This window comes from Chelonia mydas, chromosome 6, assembly GCF_015237465.2.
Source record: "Chelonia mydas isolate rCheMyd1 chromosome 6, rCheMyd1.pri.v2, whole genome shotgun sequence".
Classification (NCBI taxonomy): Eukaryota; Metazoa; Chordata; order Testudines; family Cheloniidae; genus Chelonia; species Chelonia mydas.
In genome coordinates, this window is record NC_051246.2 from 36,954,064 (window position 1) to 36,972,424 (window position 18,361).

Genomic DNA, 18,361 nt, shown 5'->3' on the forward strand with positions numbered 1-18,361 from the left:
GCTGTCATTATTGAATTTTTAATTAAAATATTTCTGAAGTTTTAGCACTTTTTTGCAAGGGCCTGTGAAATATGCAAAGCTCTTACAGTTAAATATTATGCCAGATGTGAACTGTTCTTTACAAATAGTTGAAAATATCTATAAATACAATAAGTTTCAATTTCCCATGGTTATTTCACAGAGATACCCTATGAAGCAGTACTTTATTTAATGGATTATGCAGAAAATACTTAAATCATGCAATCTATCCTCATCATGAGAACCCTGAGTCACTCATTGCTTTTATGTAACTTGCTTACCATTGTACATTATGTTATTCACAATGAGAAATTCCACAAGGGCAAACTATTCAGTAATGTCAAGTACTTTAAAACAGTTTTTTAGTCTTTAATTGCAGAAGTGGAGGAACTTATGGACCCAGAAATTTCTATGTTGATTGGATATCTGTTTTGCCACCTTCCTCTCATTCTTTCTGAGCAGCATTCTGATATTTTCTTCTTAGAAATAAATTCCACTGGCTGGTTAATTCCCAACTCCCATGATAACATGTATTTCAAAGAGGTAGAAGGACCCTTCATTCTGCTCTAATTTCTCTGGGTCAGGCTAGGGTTGGATAGTTAATCACAAACCAAATTCTTCCTTATTTAGATAACTAAGTTCACTTTTGTCTTGAATTCTACTTCTAACACTATATGCCTAAGAGATGCACCAGTCCTGTTTTCTTCATACAGTCACAAGTATCCCAAGTACTTAGACTTTCCTTATTGGCTAGCATCATAATGGTCCCTTCTGACCTTAATATCTATGAGCCTATGAGTATTGACTTTATTCAGTGTCATTATTTTAGCAACAGAACGAAACATCATATACAACTCACTCAGGCCCTCTCAAAAACAAAAAACCAAGACAGTAACTATGAGAAAGAGGAGTAAGAATTAAAGATACACCATGCAGCTCATGTGGGAGGTGAAAGTTGAGAGTAATGTGTCCTTCACAATTCATTTCCCTCTAAACATTCAATTCACTTTCCTCCAATATTCTCTTCAAAGATACTCCATTATGACGGATCTTGCACTGTTCCAGTGATGATCATGGGAAAGATGAAACTTTATCTCAACCAAAGAACCCAAGCAGAACTCTGGAAATCTCTCAGGCCTTGGTTTTATAAAACGCTCTCTCAAAGTAAAACTAAAATTATGCTCAAAGCCATCAGAGAGTCAAAAGAATAGAATTTGCTCTAACTATCTCTATAGCCCATAAATAATGACAACGTGAACTCGTTTGTGAATCAAGGAAATAAGGTGCAACAACAAAACCAAATTAGAAGAATATTGTTTAAAGGAAGCAGGTGGGGATTGCTGTAAATTAAATAATTTATTCATGAGAACACTATATTACTCTAAAGGAAAAGAACCTCTTTCTCTGAAACAACACATGCAGAAAGTCCAGCAACATAAGCTCACCTGCAGTATGTGTGTTTTGAGATTTGAAGAGGCCGACAACTCCCTTTCCATGGAAGCCCCCAGCTCTTAGCAGCAGAGTACTGATTTTTGAGTTTTTCCAGCAGACAACTGGCAGGCGATTGTGACGATACCAACGAGCTACCCTCTGCAAACTGCTATCCTGCACAGACTGAGGTACTACCAAAAGTCCAGGATAGCTGTATTAATCAATGGAGAGAAAATTAAAAAGATAATTAGAATTATTTTCAAAAAGATTCTTCCTTTTCCTTTTTAAATTTTGAAAACAGGATATGTATATTTCTTAATCTGCAGTTTTCACTGATATATGCATTTTTATTTAATAAAAATTCTTTTTAAAGAAAAGCTAATTTTTGTAATACAGTGTACTCTTGATTATTATTTTGATAGGCTGAAGGGTATTAGAATTTTTAAAAAGCAACTTTCATTGGAGAAAATGTAAATAACTACTTTTTCTTTTTTTTTTTTTCATTTACAGTCTTATTTGTTGATACATCTCCTCGCTCCCCATTTTTTCCTAAATTTCTCTCCTCAATCTATCATTTGAAGAGTCAGGTTTATGAGAATGACATAGAAAACAGATCACTGGGGCTCTTCAAAGGAGACAAACATTATTTTTATATTTGACACCAGTGATTGTGTACAGGCGCTGACATTTTAAAGGCAAGAATGTTTAGATGCTTTGAATTGCATGCCAATTGCATGGTCAATGCCAGTACTTTGGCATTGACCATAACTGGCTCATGTCAAAATGCATTTAAGTAAGAAACAGTTTTGGAACAGCACATTACAAATTGCTGCTTATATAATGTTTAAAAAAACAAAACAAAGACAGTTTGGGAACTTCCATGATATAATAGTTTTGAAAACAGAAAATCAAGCAGGAGTGTTGTCTCTGGTTACGTAAGTGGAAGAAGGATTCAAAGAGTTTGAGTACCTCTGACAAAGAAGATTCAATTAAAGCGTTAGTTTTTTCTCAAAATAAAACTGATTAAGGAGAGCACTTGGGAGATTTTACATTTTACTAAAGAATCCCTCTTCTTACAGTTTGTATGGCAACTTCCACCTTCTCTGTATGTGTATATATATCTTCTTACTATATGTTCCATTCTATGCATCCGATGAAGTGGGCTGGAGCCCACGAAAGCTTATGCTCTAATAAATTTGTTAGTCTCTAAGGTGCCACAAGTACTCCTGTTCTTTTTGCAGATACAAACTAACATGGCTGCTACTCTAAACACAGGATTGTTTGTGACACAACATAAGTGAACTTATTTGACATTTACTGAACTTTATCATGAGGGAAGAAATGCCTAATCTTATGGTCTATTTCCTAAAATACAATACCTGAACCAAAATCACATGACATTAAATAACCACTCATATCCTGAAATTTGTAAACCAATTGGATATTGACTACTTTTCTCAAAATAGTGACAAAAATTCAAACAGGTATTTTTTGGGTAAGGATAAGGTATGAAAATTATTTTTAAAATATAGTGATTATAGGCAATTTAAAAGCATAGTTAATATAATGCAGTGTTTTCTTTGGTTCAAATTAACTAATATTCACTCGTGATTGAATAAAAGTATTGCTGTCACATTGGTGCTTTGGATAAGAGACAAACAGTCTGGATTTAATATTTTTTTGTCCTCTTTCTATGAAAGTGATGGCAATTTCATTTTTCCATAACGAAAACAACTTTTAGCCTGCAGTGTCTTTGTAGGATGTGAGTGCTCCAGTGATGAAACTTCTGCAGATTTGCTGTTGTGTTAAACAGCATTTTTGTAGGTTTCAGAGTAGGAGCCGTGTTAGTCTGTATTCACAAAAAGAAAAGGAGTACTTGTGGCACCTTAGAGACTAACCAATTTATTTGAGCATAAGCTTTCGTGAGCTACAGCTCACTTCATCAGATGCATTTTTGTAGGCACTGATAATAAATCTCAGTGAACTTTCACAATAAAAAAGGCTTATGCATTAACTTCTTACTGACATTCAGGAGCTTACATATTGTATATGACAAACATTTTAAAGGAAGTGCTCCAATGACTGGTTCATGAGTTCTAATTTGCAGTTTCTGGTTTGAACTGTATTAATAAACATGCACTTCTAGGGCTTGTTTTCCTAGTCATAAACAGAAGTTTTATGTATGTAACATCCAGTAACTTTAAAATGAATTGATTGTATGTAGCTGCCATGCATTGACAGGAGAATAGACCTTTAGGAGTTTACAAATTAGGATTTTATAATGTACAAAAAGGACATTATAGATCCAACTAAAATACAAGTCTTGGTAGCTAAATATGCAGAGACGCTAACAAATACGTTACAACAAAAAGAGAGAGAATATCAGCACTGCTATGTTTGCTGTAAGTTCAGTGTTATTGGTTTTGGGTTTATGGCAAGTGCTATTTTCCCAGAATACTTTGTTCTCTAAATAAATGTGTTATATGTAATGGATGTTGTGGATGATGTGTAATATGGCAGATACACATTTCTAAACATACGAGTGAACTGATTAACTCACCTTCTACAAAGTGAATACATCCTGTTCAATGCAGTTATTCGGAAGTATTCGGTTTTTGAGCGAGAAGAGCTACTACTGATGGTCCCCAGTCCCAAACGCTGATAGTCTCTAAAACAGGCTCTCTCTACTAATTGCTCCATTGTTGACTTTTCTGAGGCTCTCAAAGTACCACTTGTGTGCAATTCACTGTCATCTGAAACTGAAGTTAAAATACTTTTCTAGTTTAGTATTTAGAAATTCACTAGTTATATAAAGTAGACTGTGATGCTTCATCCTGAGCAAAACATTACATTTACCAAATCCAGCAATTGCTGATGGCAGGGATTAATGAGAACTGATACCAATTTATACAAATTATAGCCAACAGGCTACAAATTTTATTAAAGAAATTTAAGATACAAGCTACAATATCCTGGAACTGATGGAAGGGAGCATATGTGAACCAGCAACACCCTAAAACTGTCACCAGCATACCAGTGGCATGGAAATATTATCCAGGACCTAAAAAGAACAGGAGTACTTGTGGCACCTTAGAGACTAACAAATTTATTTGAGCATAAGCTTTCGTGGGCTACAGCCCACTTCACCGGATGCACAGAATGGAACATATAGTCAGAAGATATATGTATAGACACATGCAGAGAACACGAAAAGGTGGATTAAGAGGCTAATTACTTAAGATCTATTATCAGCAGGAGAGAAAAACTTTTGTAGTGATAATCAAGATGGCCCATGTAGACAGTTGACAAGAAGATGTGAGGATACTTAACATGGGTATCCTCGCACCTTCTTGTCAACTGTCTACATGGGCCATCTTGATTATCACTACAAAAGTTTTTTTCTCCTGCTGATAATACCTCATCTTAAGTAATTAGCCTCTTAATCCACCTTTTCATGTTCTCTGTATGTGTATATATATATCTTCTTACGATATGTTCCATTCTATGCATCCGATGAAATGGTCTGTAGCCCACAAAAGCTTATGCTCAAATAAATTTGTTAGTCTCTAAGGTGCCACAAGTACTCCTGTTCTTTTTGCAGATACAGACTAACACGGCTGCTACTATGAAACCTATCCATGACCTAAAACAGTTCTACTTAAACCTATGGCAAAGATGAGCCCATATAATTCCAAAGCTAGTAGTTCAGCATAATCTTCTGCACTGGGAAAGCTGATATGGGATCTTCAGTTACTCCTGTGGATCTAACCTCCACGGTCCAAAGAAGTTGGAATGATGAACATTCCACATCCCACCCACCACAGAAACATAGAAATTACCTCACTAGATCAGTATCTAGTTTAGTATCCTGTCTCCAAAAGCAGCCAGCACCAGATGCGGCAGAACCCTACAGTAGGCAGATACCGGATAATCTGCACCCCACGTTAAATATCTAACTGATCTCTAACAGTTAGCATGAGACATGAAGTTTAATATCTCTTCCACAAAATTTATCATTAATTATGATCATTCTAGATATCTTGTTATCCATATAAACGTCCAATCCATTTTTGACTCTTTATACGTTCTTGGCCTCAACTTCCTTTGGCAGTAAGCTCCACAGTCCATCACGAGGTTGGGAGACCAACCCAACCCTTCTCCACCCACATCACCAAAACAATTTAAGCCTTGCCCAGAAGAATAATGTACCCTGTTGCGGCACAGAACACAAATGTTGCAATTGCGTGAAATATATTTGGAGACCATACTGTGTTAAGTCTATGCATGGATTATGAATCAAAGTCTATGCATGGTATCACTGTGGCCAGGGATTGTATGCAACTCCTAGGGGCAGGGCTACCACAGTTCCTCCAGGAACCAAAACCGGAGGGTGATTAAGGTGAATCACTCAGGCTGTGAACACCTCCAGAGAGGTACCACCTGGGGGGTGGGGGGTGGGGGAGAAGCGGGGAAGGAGCTATGCATATCCTGGTTCAAAATGGGTTTTCCGGAGACCAACAGACAACAGAAGAGCTTTTGGTATAAAAAGTCGGGGTTTAAACTAACACAGGGATTTCTTTTGACTCAGCCAAAGGACAGCATCTTCTGTCCAATGGGGGCCCCAACCCTTGAGGAAGAGTTGAAAGGACTTTGGCTTACTAGATCTATTAGACTGATGGGTACTTCTAGTCTGCTTTTAGCATGTGCATAGAAATTTTATTTTTTTAACATATATTTTCTCTGTAATGCTTTAACCCTAAGAATAAATGTATTTTGCTTTGTGCAGGCTGGGTGGTAACTGGTATACACTGTTATAGCCCCTGGAGAAAGGTTAATTTCAGATGCTGGACCCGTCAGATCTGTTGGGGAAATTACAGTGAGGTGTAGAGGAACTGTAAGCCTAAACCCTCAATGTGAAGGGAGAGAGAAATGGGTCAATGACCCAGAGAGGTGACGTCTGGGAGCCTGAAACCTTACAAGGGTGTTCTTAAGGAAGATGGGTGGAGGAGAAGGCAAAGATGCAGTTAACTCTGATACTGTCACACACACTTCCAAAAGTCTCACTCCTGTGAAAGGACAACAAACAAAAATTTAACCTGGATATATCCTATTCTTGTTTTCATAATTTGTGGCTCAAAGTTAGCTGGAATGATTGGCATCCTTTTTTACTGGCTTTAAAGTGATCCTGTGTATTCAACTGAATTGAATTGGTGGTAATCTTTCTTTTACCAGCATAACTATTTGTGATAATGGAAGATATATATAAAAATCCCTCATACAGCCAGAAGGAAATGGATCACATACTCTCTAACTACCTTAAATAGGCTTTATTCATCTGTCTAAAATTTTAGTGCATAGAATTGTCTCTTATGTCACAGATTAGCAACAGATAATGTTCTGAATTTTCTTTGTGCTTCAATATCAATGTCAATCAGCCTTCTTCAGCAGAGTATTACTGTCAGTTGCACTTTCCCAAAGTAGAAAACAATTTCAGTCATGAGAGATAAAAACCATGTCTCAAGTTCAAGCTACAGTGAAATTCAAGTAAAGCATGGCCTTTATACAAAACCAGCCACCGACCTGCTATCACCACTTTATTTCAGTTCTTCCCAAATATTTCTGAAGGCAAATTTACTGTTCATGGTTTGTCAGCTCCATGCTCCCCCATTATTTGGCCTTTATAAAATGTGCGCATATGAATAGAATGAAGTTATTTCTGCATGAATTTTTGGCTAAAGGTACTGGGACAAGTGCACATTTTGAAATTAAAAATAGTTTAGTACAGTTCAATTTTTTGTCTACCTTACAAAGCTTATATTCAATTTGACAACATTTCTCTCAAAGTGTAATGCATTCCATCTGTAATGCAATAACTTTTAATCAATTCAAAATTTCAGGAAATGCTCAAGGCATCAATGTGCAGAACCCTATTAATGCTGAAGAAAACTGGAAAACTAAAAGGAGAAAAACTGGGGACACATGGAGCCCTTGCCATCTAATCCGCACAGCCACAACTTCAAGAATCTCTGCAATTATCTACAGATCAAACAACTGGTTGATGGCATCCATTATGCTTTCCAGCATAACAATACTCCATCTCATCTCTGCCCATCCTCCCAATGACACCCTGAATGTCTCACCCACAGATAGAAAGATTGATGGGGGGAGGGGGGTGGGGGAAAGGGAGGAAGAGAGGCATGCACAAAGCCCCTAGCACATGGGGAAGAGGGTAATGGGCATACAGAACGCCTGGCCAGGAATGTGGGGCAGAGGGTGGAGACTGGGGACCCTGATATGGGGAAGGAGGGAAGGAGCACATACAACCTCTGGCATAGGGGGCGGAGGTGGACATTGGGGGCAGACAGATCCCCTGGCATGAAGGTGCACAGTGGGGGACTCTGGTTTGGGTGGGAGATATGGGGAGAAAATTGGGATGCACACAGAGTCCTTGCCATTGGGGGGAATCAGGGTGCACACAGAGACACTGAAGGGGGGCGGTGGGAAATGGGTAACCCTGGTATGGGAAGAGGGATAAATGAGGGGAGGCACACACAGAGTCCCTGGAATGGTGGAGGGGATGGGGGAGTTGCAGGAAGTTCCTGAAATAGAGAGGAGTGGGAGGGTGGCACATGGAGCTTGTGGGCTGGAATGGAGGAATGCAAGGAGCCCCCTGGGAGTGCAATATGCTCAATCTACACAAGCTATGAAGTGTGCGACCCTCTTGTACAGAGGGAAACAACTTATGGGACTAGACTCTAGATATCCTTTCCTTCAGGCACTTGTTCTAATATGGTCTGAAAAGGATTGTCTTATTAGGACCCCTACTGCACCTCAGACTAAAATAATCAATGTTATACTTGGACAAACTCTAGACAGGTTGCATTATGAATCTCTCACTTCCCTCTGTATGTTTATATGCTTACCAGAGTGAGACAAATAACTGACAAAGCAGGCTATGAGACAGTTTTTTCTAGGTGATAAGAAAGGTATATTAAAAGCTACAAGCGATATAGGCTTTAGAAATAATTTTTACAATTTTTTGACTATATCAATTCAATATTTAACATTTCTGAATGGAAATAAATGATTACTTACCTATAGTAACTGAGGTTCTTTGAGATATATTGTACATATGTGTTCCACTTCAGGTGCACATGCATCTCAGGTGTTCAAGTTTGGATTCTTTTGGCCAGCAGTGTCCACCGCGGCCACGCCTGTGCCTGAAGTGTTCTAGTGCCTGCCTCCCAAGGGTGTAAAGGGTGAAGCAGGCCAAATTGTCCCTCACTTCCTTCACCAATACAGAATCTAGCTGTTATAGCACTCCACAGTAGTGGGGAAGGATGTTGGACATGGAATACCTGTGGGCAACATATGCTGAAGAACCACATTTAATGTAAGTAAGTAACCATTTCTTTTTCTTCAAGTGCTTGTCTGTATCTATTCCACTTTTGGTGACTCACAGGAGAGGTCTGCTCTCCTCCTGCCAGTGGGGCCAATGCCACAGGAGCTGCGTACACTGCAGACTGAGAGGCGCTGCAACTTTTCAGTACACTCATTGCTGAACACATACAGCTCAGCGAGGTGGCAGCAGCCAGCAGGGCACCCACCTGTGCCGACTCCGTGGGGCAGGAAGAGGTGAGCCAATCTGATCTGAGCCTGAGTGGGTTTGGTTGTTTTCACAACCAAACCAACCTGGACCCAACATTTGTAGTTGGGCCCTGTCAGGTTTGGGTCAGATTGCAGAACACTAATTCACAGGCAGTGATCTGGCACATAAGAGAAGGGTGCTTGGAGTCTATTTGAATAATGACTTGAAGAAGTGCTCTGTTAAAGTGGTTTTCAGTTCTTGATGCTTCTACAAGGGAGTAATGTTTTGGAAATGTGTGAACCCAATCCCACATAGGTGCCCTACAGATCTCAAAGACTGGTACACTTCTTAAAGAAGCCACAGTATCTGCCTGAGTCCTCATAGAGTGGGCGCTCATCTTAACTGGCAGATCTAAACTAGCTAGCTCAGTATACTCTGATGCAACTGGAAATCCAGTTAGATATCCTAGGGACAGATACTGCCAGTCCCTTCATCCTACCTACGAAAACTACAAATAATCTTAGGGAATTCCTGGAAGTGAATGATAGTGCCCTAAGCACATCCAAGGTATGCAGTATGGCTTCCCCTTGGCTGGAGTGGGGCATAAGAAAAAAGACAATGCTATACTGGTACTAGACATTCAGGTATTACTTAGATAGAAGTCAGACTACTTTCAGCAAGATTTTAGAGTGAGGCCTAAAGGCCACCTTATCCTTATGGAATATAGCAGGGGTGGCCAACCTGAGCCTGAGAAGGAGCCAGAATTTACCAATGTACATTGCCAAAGAGCCACAATAATATATCAGCAGTCCCCCCACCCCAGTACATCCTGCCCACCGGCAGCCTGGCAGATCAGCACTTCCCCCTCTTTCCCCGTGCCTCCTGCTGGCTGCGATCAGCTGTTTCGCAGTGTACAGGAGGCTCTGGGATGGAGTGGGGAGGAGCAAGGGTGCAGCAGGCTCAGGGGAGGGGGCAGAAAGGGGCGGGGGCCTTGGGGTAAGGGGTGGAGTGGGGTCAGGGCCTGAGGTTGAGCAGTGGAAAGTTGGCACCTGTAGCTCCAGCCTGGAGTCAGCACCTATGCAAGAAGCCACATATTAACTTCTGAAGAGTCGCATGCAGCTCTGAAGCCACAGGTTGGCCACCCCTGTAATATAGTATATTGTGCACCAGTCACAGTAATAGTAATACATACCTATATGTCTCCTTCCCTTTGGGCAGACGTTACTGCCACAAGGAAGGCAATCTTCATGGATAAATGATAAAGTGAGCACATAGCTAGAGACTCAAAAGGGTGGGCAATCAATCCCACTATGACTATGTTAGAGATCTCAAGTGGGGAAGGCTTCTTAACTGGGGGAAACAGGTGCATATAGCCCTTAAGGAATCTAGCTACTGTCGGTTGGGAGAATGCTGGGTGATCCAGAATGGGAGGGATGGTTGGCTACCTAGCGTACTCTTAAAGAGCTTATAAACAGTCCTACATTTTCCAGCAATAAAAGGTAATACAAAATAGCACGTATCTCAGAGTCTAAGAGAGTTAACTGATGTTGCTGGGTCCAAATAGCAAATCTTTTCCACTTTGCCAAATATGCAGGTCTAGTAGAGTCTTTTCTACTGTGGATTAACAGACTTTGGACCTCTGCAGAGCAACTCCTCTCAATGCTGGTTTGCTAGCCTTCATCTAGGCTGTCAAGTGTAATGAATCAGGGTCTGGATGGAGGATCTACCTGTTGTTCTGGGAGATTATCTCTGGAAGAGGGAAGCGTACTGGATAGATTAATCACGTCTGAGAACCAGAACTGTCTTGGCCAAGCCAATATCAGCATGATCATCACAGCTGCAGGCTTCCTTAGGACCTGTGCTCAAGAGTCCAAAGGTCTAGGGCCTGGAGATGGTCCAGGTGAAGTCCCAACTCGCGTGTGGAATCATTTGTCACTAGTGTCTTAGATGACAATGGTGGGGAAAAGGATAGTCCTTCTACGAGTTTAATGACAATAGGACTTCTGGGGGACCTGCATCTTTATGACTATAATATCTTTTGGGAAGATACAAATATTTCAACCATGTGACTTAGGTGAAGTCTGGCATACTATGTTATGTAAGTGCAGGAGGCCATGTGATCTAGAAGTCTGGAGTATGCTTGTCCTGAAGTTTGAGGATGAGCCTGTAAATGGTTGATGAAATCCATGATGATGTTGAATCCGTCTTGAGGCAGATAAACCTTTGCTGCTGTAGACTATGAATTGTATCCTCTGGATTGGTACTAATGCTGACTTTTATATGTTGACTTTGAGACCTCAGGCAGTGAAAATCTGAAGCATTTGATGATTGGAGCTGGTCACATGCTGTGTGATTTCTCCAGAATAAACCAATCATTGAGGTAGTATGGTATACCTGGATTCCTTGCTTTCTCAAGTGAGCCACGACAAGTGCCAAGCATTTGGTGAATGCCCTTGTTGCTGCTGGTAGTCCGAATGGAAGAACTCTATATCGATAACAGGAATTTCCCTCTTGGAATCTCAGGTAATTCTAATGAGCTTGATGGATTGTTATGTAAAAGTAGGGAACTTGGAGGCTGAGAGCTGCAAACCATTCTGGGGGATCTAAGCAGGGGCTTATAGAATCATAGAATATCAGGGTTGGAAGGGACCTCAGGAGGTCATCTAGTCCAACCCCCTGCTCAAAGCAGGACCGATCCCCAATTAAATCATCCCAGCCAGGGCTTTGTCAAGCCTGACCTTAAAAACTTCTAAGGAAGGAGACTCCACCACCTCCCTTGGTAATGCATTCCAGTGTTTCACCACCCTCCTAGTGAAAAAGATTTTCCGAATATCCAACCTAAATCTCCCCCACTGCAACTTGAGACCATTATTCCTTGTTCTGTCATCTGCTACCACTGAGAACAGTCTACAGCCATCCTCTTTGGAACCCCCTTTCAGGTAGTTGAAAGCAGCTATCAAATCCCCCCTCATTCCTCTCTTCCATAGACTAAACATCCCCAGTTCCCTCAGCCTCTCCTCATAACTCATGTGTTCCAGTCCCCTAATCATTTTTTTTGCCCTCCGCTGGACTCTTTCCAATTTTTCCACATCCTTCTTGTAGTGTGGGGCCCAAAACTGGACACACTACTCCAGATGAGGCCTCACCAATGTCGAATAGAGGGGAACGATCACGTCCCTCGATCTGCTGGCAATGCCCCTACTTATACACCCCAAAATGCCATTGGCCTTCTTGGCAACAACGGCACACTGTTGACTCATATCCAGCTTCTCGTCCACTGTAATCCCTAGGTCCTTTTCTGCAGAACTGGTGCCGAGCCATTCGGTCCCTAGTCTGTAGCGATGCATTGGATTCTTCTGTCCTAAGTGCAGGACTCTGCACTTGTCCTTGTTGAACTTCATCAGATTTCTTTTGGCCCAATCCTCCAATTTGTCTAGGTCCCTCTGTATCCTATCCCTACCCTCCAGCGTATTTACCTCTCCTCCCAGTTTAGCGTCATCTGCAAACTTGCTGAGGGTGCAATCCACACCATCCTCCAGATCATTTATGAAGATATTGAACAAAACCGGCCCCAGGACCGACCCTTGGGGCACTCCACTTGATACTGGCTGCAAACTAGACATGGAGCCATTCATCACTACCCGTTGAGCCTGACAATCTAGCCAGCTTTCTATCCACCTTATAGTCCATTCATCCAGCCCATACTTCTTTAACTTGCTGGCAAGAATACTGTGGGAGACTATGTCAAAAGCTTTGCTAAAGTCAAGGAACAACACGTCCACTGCTTTCCCTTCATCCACAGAGCCAGTTCTCTCGTCATAGAAGGCAATTAGATTAGTCAGGCACGACTTGCCCTTGGTGAATCCATGCTGACTGTTCATGATCACTTTCCTCTCCTCTAAGTGCTTCAGAATTGATTCCTTGACGACCTGCTCCATGATTTTTCCAGGGACTGAGGTGAGGCTGACTGGCCTGTAGTTCCCAGGATCCTCCTTTTTCCCTTTTTTAAAGATGGGCACTACATTAGCCTTTTTCCAGTCGTCCTGGACCTCCCCCAATCGCCATGAGTTTTCAAAGATAATGGCCAATGGCTCTGCAATCACATCTGCCAACTCCTTTAGCACTCTCGGATGCAACGCATCCAGCCCCATGGACTTGTGCACGTCCAGCTTTTCTAAATAGTCCCGAACCACTTCTTTCTCCACAGAGGGCTGGTCACCTCCTCCCCATGCTGTGCTGCCCAGTGCAGTAGTCTGGGAGCTGACCTTGTTCGTGAAGACAGAGGCAAAAAAAGCATTGAGTACATTAGCTTTTTCCACATCCTCTGTCACTAGCCTCCCTCATTCAGTAAGGGGCCCACACTTTCCTTGACTTTCTTCTTGTTGCTAACATACCTGAAGAAACCCTTCTTGTTACTCTTAACATCTCTTGCTAGCTGCAACTCCAGGTGTGATTTGGCCTTCCTGATTTCACTCCTGCATGTCCGAGCAATATTTTTATACTCATCCCTGGTCATTTGTCCAATCTTCCACTTCTTGTAAGCTTCTTTTTTGTATTTAAGATCAGCAAGGATTTCATTGTTAAGCCAAGCCGGTCGCCTGCCATATTTACTATTCTTTCTACACACCGGGATGGTTTGTCCCTGTAACCTCAATAAGAATTATTTAAAATACAGCCAGCTTTCCTGAACTCCTTTCCCCTTCATGTTATTCTCCCAGGGGATCTTGCCCATCAGCTCCCTGAGGGAGTCAAAGTTTGCTTTTCTGAAGTCCAGGGTCCGTATTCTGCTGCTTTCCTTTCTTCCTTGTGTCAGGATCCTGAACTTGACCATCTCATGGTCACTGCCTCCCAGGTTCCCATCCACTTTTGCTTCCCCTACTAATTCTTCCCGGTAGAGGCTTGTGCTGCCACCCTGAACTTGGGACAGCTAAATAGCTTGCTCTAAATCCAGAACTGGGCACCAGCCTCCCTTTTTCTTTGGAATTAGAAAATAATGGGATAAACCCCATTCCCTCTGCATTCTACAGGCACTTCTTCCACTGCTTCAAGACTTAGAAGTGATCCCATTTGTAGCTGTAACAGTCTCTCGTGGGAGGGATCCATGAAAAGGGATGGGGAAAGGAGATGGGGGTAGGAAGGGTCTGAAATTGTATGGAATATGGCACCGTGATGATCTCTAAGACCCAATGGTCTGTGGTGCTGAGAAAATGGCTGACAAAGAGGAGACAAAGGGTATCTCTTTTTTGGCACCTCTGCTGAATACAGTAGCTCTGCTTGGAGTAGGTCTGGTGCAGATGTGGTTACTTCCCAGAGATCTTAAAGCTGCTTGTGAGTTGGCTGATATTCAGAATTTCTGGTTCATGGGAAATTTTGACATTTTGAAATTTGGTTTCAATCTGATTCTATGGTTGTTTGTACTTCTCTAGGTATGCCAGAAAACATCAAGCACAAGGACTTCCCCATGGCAACAGATGTGGCCATAGTCTTAACTGTTATGTCTGAGCCTCCAGTCTAGTACAACATGGTGAGAAGGGTGTGCTGACCTTCAGAAACTACCGACTTACACTCTTCGCTGAAGTTTAAGCCAAGCCTTGCTCACCTTTTGCTTTCTTGAACAACCTGAAAATGCCCATCATTAAGTGGCATCACCACATCACAAGAAAGGCAATTCTTAAAACCAGGAGACTCCAGTTCAGCCATCAGGGTTGGAACCCAGTACGGAGGAAGCCTCACAAACTAAGGCATTTTTAAAACATTTTTTAAAGGGGGGCGGAGGAGAAGCTAACAATTAATCCATTAACACTAAACTTACTAACACTTCCTGCCTTTTATGCACTCCGGGCAGCAGGACACAGAGAGTGCAAGCACAACCCCAGCGGACACTGCTAGCCAAAGAATCCGAGCTTGAGCGCAGGGAGTGGACACACACCACAAATGGAATCTATGTGGACAAGGACCGAAGAAGAATCTGGATTTTCACGCAAGGAGAGTTATTTCTGACTAATGTGTGGACATTTTCCCTCTGATTTCTTTCCCTTCTCCCTCAGATGAGTGAAGAGCATTAGGTATTTTTAGCCTTTTCCTAGAAGGCTTTGTTCATTCTTTTTGAGAGCTCACAATGAGCCAAGCTTAAGAGTTCAGTAGGAATGAGCTTTATATACATATTTTGTCCCACTCACACTTACCAATCAGTTCAATCATTCTATTAATGAAAAAAAGTATTTTAAAAATAAAACAAAAGAAAGGGAAAAAAAGATCTCCTTTTCCTACTTGTAATCTTTCCTATATATATCCAGCACCAGTGCTGTGATAAATAGGAAACATTTCGCTTGTGTGATGTTTTTAAGAAACAATTAATTTTTGATACACTTCATTATCTGAAATAGTAAATGAGTGAGGAATGGTGTGACAAAACAATACCTATTTAGGTATAGGAGAATCTGGTTCCCTCTAGTGGTATGTTTTATAGTAGCATTGATCCAGATTAGGAAAAAATGGATGTAGTGACAGCAGTTGTATGTAGTGTTGTTGTAGCCATGCTGGTCCCAGGATATAAGAAATATATCTTTTATTGGACCAATTTCCACTGGTGAGAGAGATAAGCTTTTGAACTTGTCTCCCTCACCAACAGAATGGTTCAACAAAAGACATTACCTCACCCACCCTCTCTCTGTAGTGACAGCAGCACATTTTAGAAATGGACTTATTTAGAAAAAAACCAAAATAAAACAAACACTTTCTGCCTTCAGCCCCAACATACTTTCCATTGAAATCTGGAAGTGTGATATTTTCACATGTAATACTTTTTGTTCATTGAAAAAATCCCCTCATTTTATACCTTCACATCTGTTGATAGAACCTATGCTATTTGCTTCTTCCTTACACCTGCCTTTTTAGAATGAGACTCAACCACTCTAGATTAATGGCTCAAGACAAACTGTTTAACAATACCGTACATGAATACTGCTGAGTTTGCCTTAATGCTGTTAGCCAACTATATCCTTGTCTACTTCAGGGTGCTGTATGGGGTGGTAAACAAAGTTGTACTGACCACAGTTTGGTGATTTAAAAAAGGATCTGACATTGAAAATTTCCTCTGCAAATAAACTAAGTTAAAAGCTTGTGCTTTCCCTTATTTCCTACAAACCTGGGAATAATAAAAGTTCAAAGTCTTCACCAAGTGATGACATTTGAAACCTTTCAGTCTAAAGTCTGAAACAGACCCTTTTCCCGATTAATTACTGTTTGAGACTCTCTTGACAGGTCAGTGTATTTTAGTGGATGCATAAGCTCATCTAATAATATGAAAATATTTTACCAGAGATATCATCTTCTTCATTCCAGCCTGGACGATTCCCTCTTTCTTCCACTATTGTGCCTGTCTTCTTCTTTAATAAGTATTGACGACCAATTGTCATCTTCCCTGCACGTTTGGCTCCTTTCACAATTGTTTTTGAGAAGGTGCTAGAATTCAGAAATAAACAACAATGCCTGATCTCAAAATGTCAGTAAAATACAACAGTTATCTTCAACTCTCACTAATATTCAATATCTGTGTCAGTATACCAAAATACACTTTTAGGATGCATCTTCTCACCCACACAAAGCATGCTTAACAATTTTTCATTGAATTTCAAGAAAGGAAAGTGAGCTCAGGACCTCAGAAAATGGGCTCCTAAAATTTTAAATGGCTAGTCCTGGGATTTAGGAGAATGTGATGTGTCAACACTGTGCCACCTGTGTCCAATAGTAGAGAATAAACAACTATCTTCTGTTTGCAGCTTTAACTTTTGTTGGCAATATAACAAATAAATCTTCCTGGTTAACAGACTGAAGACATGAAAACAGAAATCTAAACATCTCTGTTCTCCAGAACTATGTTGGGATTCTAGTCCACTGAGCCAACAAGGCACTAATCAATAGAATTGCCACTCTGTTAAACACATGAATTGCCACTCTGTAACAGGCTAATAATCCACCTAGTTTAGTAAGGTGCCTAATAATGGAGTATAACATTCATAGATTCCAAGGCCAGAAGGGACCATTGTGATAATCTAATCTGACCTCCTGTTTAACACAGGTCAGAGAACTTCCTCAAAATAATTGCTAGATCATATCTTTTAGAAAAAACCCAGTCGAAATTAAAAATGGTCAGTGATGAAGAATCCACCAGGATCCTTGGTAAATTGTTCCAGTGATTAATTATCCACACTGTTAAAACCGTACACCTTATTTCCAGTCTGATTTGTTGAGCTTCAGCTTCCAGCCACTGGATCATGTTTTATCTTTCTCTGCTATATTGAAGAGCCCATTATTAAATATTTGTTCCGCATGTAGCCACTTATAAACTCTGATCAAGTCACCCCTTAATCTTCTCATTGTTAAGCTAAATAAATTCAACTCCTTAAATCTATCACTATAAAGCATGTTTTCAAATGCTTTAATCATTCTCGTGGCTTTTCTTTGAACCCTCTTCAATTTATCAACACCGTTCTTGAACTGTGGACACCAGAACTGGATGCAGTATTCCAGCAGTTCTGAAAATTTTTTTCAGAGTCATTGCTTCCCAGGATAGAGTCCCCCATCCTGTAAATATGGCCTACATTCTTTATTCCTACATGTATATGTTTATATATAGCTGTAGTAAATACATATTATTTGCTTACACCCAGCTTGCCAAGTGACCCAGATCACTCTATAAACAGAGATCTGCCCTCTTCTTTATCTACTACTCTCCCAATTTTTGTGTTGCCTATAATTTTCACCAGTGATAATTTTAGGTTTTTTTCCAGGTCACTGATTAAAATGTTAAACAGAGTAGGGCCAAAAACTGATCTATGTGGGATGCCACTTGAAACACACATACTCAATGACAATTTCCCATTTACAGTTACATTTTGAGACCTATCAGTTAGCCAGTTTTTAATCCATTTAGTGTGTGCCATGTCAATTTTATATCATTCTAGTTTTTCAACCAAAATGTTGCTGTGGTACCAAGTCTAAGCCTTACAGAAGTCTAAATATTAACACTATTACCTTTATCAGCCAAACTTGTTATCTCAAATTAGTTTGACAAGATCTATTTTCCATAAACCCAAGGCATTAATTATATTATCCTTTCTAAATTCTTTATTAATTTAGTCCTGTATCAGCTGCTCCATTATCTTGCCTGGGCCTACAATTACCAAGGTCATCCTTTCTACCTTTTAAAAATATTGGAACAATATTAGCTTTCTTCCAGTCTTCTGGAAATACATCAGTATTCCAAGACTTACTGAAAATCAAAATTAATCATCCAGTTTGCTCCTCAGCCAGCTCTCTCAA

General features: G+C 40.7%; 1 protein-coding gene across 3 annotated transcripts in view; it reads right to left on the minus strand.

Annotated features, from left to right (window-relative positions):
* The window catches only part of SBF2 (SET binding factor 2), a 555,773-nt gene that overhangs the window by 79,224 nt on the left and 458,188 nt on the right, over nucleotides 1-18,361 (minus strand). For all 3 annotated transcript variants that reach the window (XM_027819477.3, XM_027819476.3, XM_037899793.2), the window contains exons 25-27: nucleotides 16,356-16,501; nucleotides 4,010-4,208; nucleotides 1,464-1,660 (exon numbers count right to left, since the gene is read on the minus strand). In XM_027819477.3, the coding sequence (XP_027675278.2) occupies nucleotides 1,464-1,660; nucleotides 4,010-4,208; nucleotides 16,356-16,501 (542 nt within the window). The remainder of the gene's footprint in view (nucleotides 1-1,463; nucleotides 1,661-4,009; nucleotides 4,209-16,355; nucleotides 16,502-18,361) is intronic.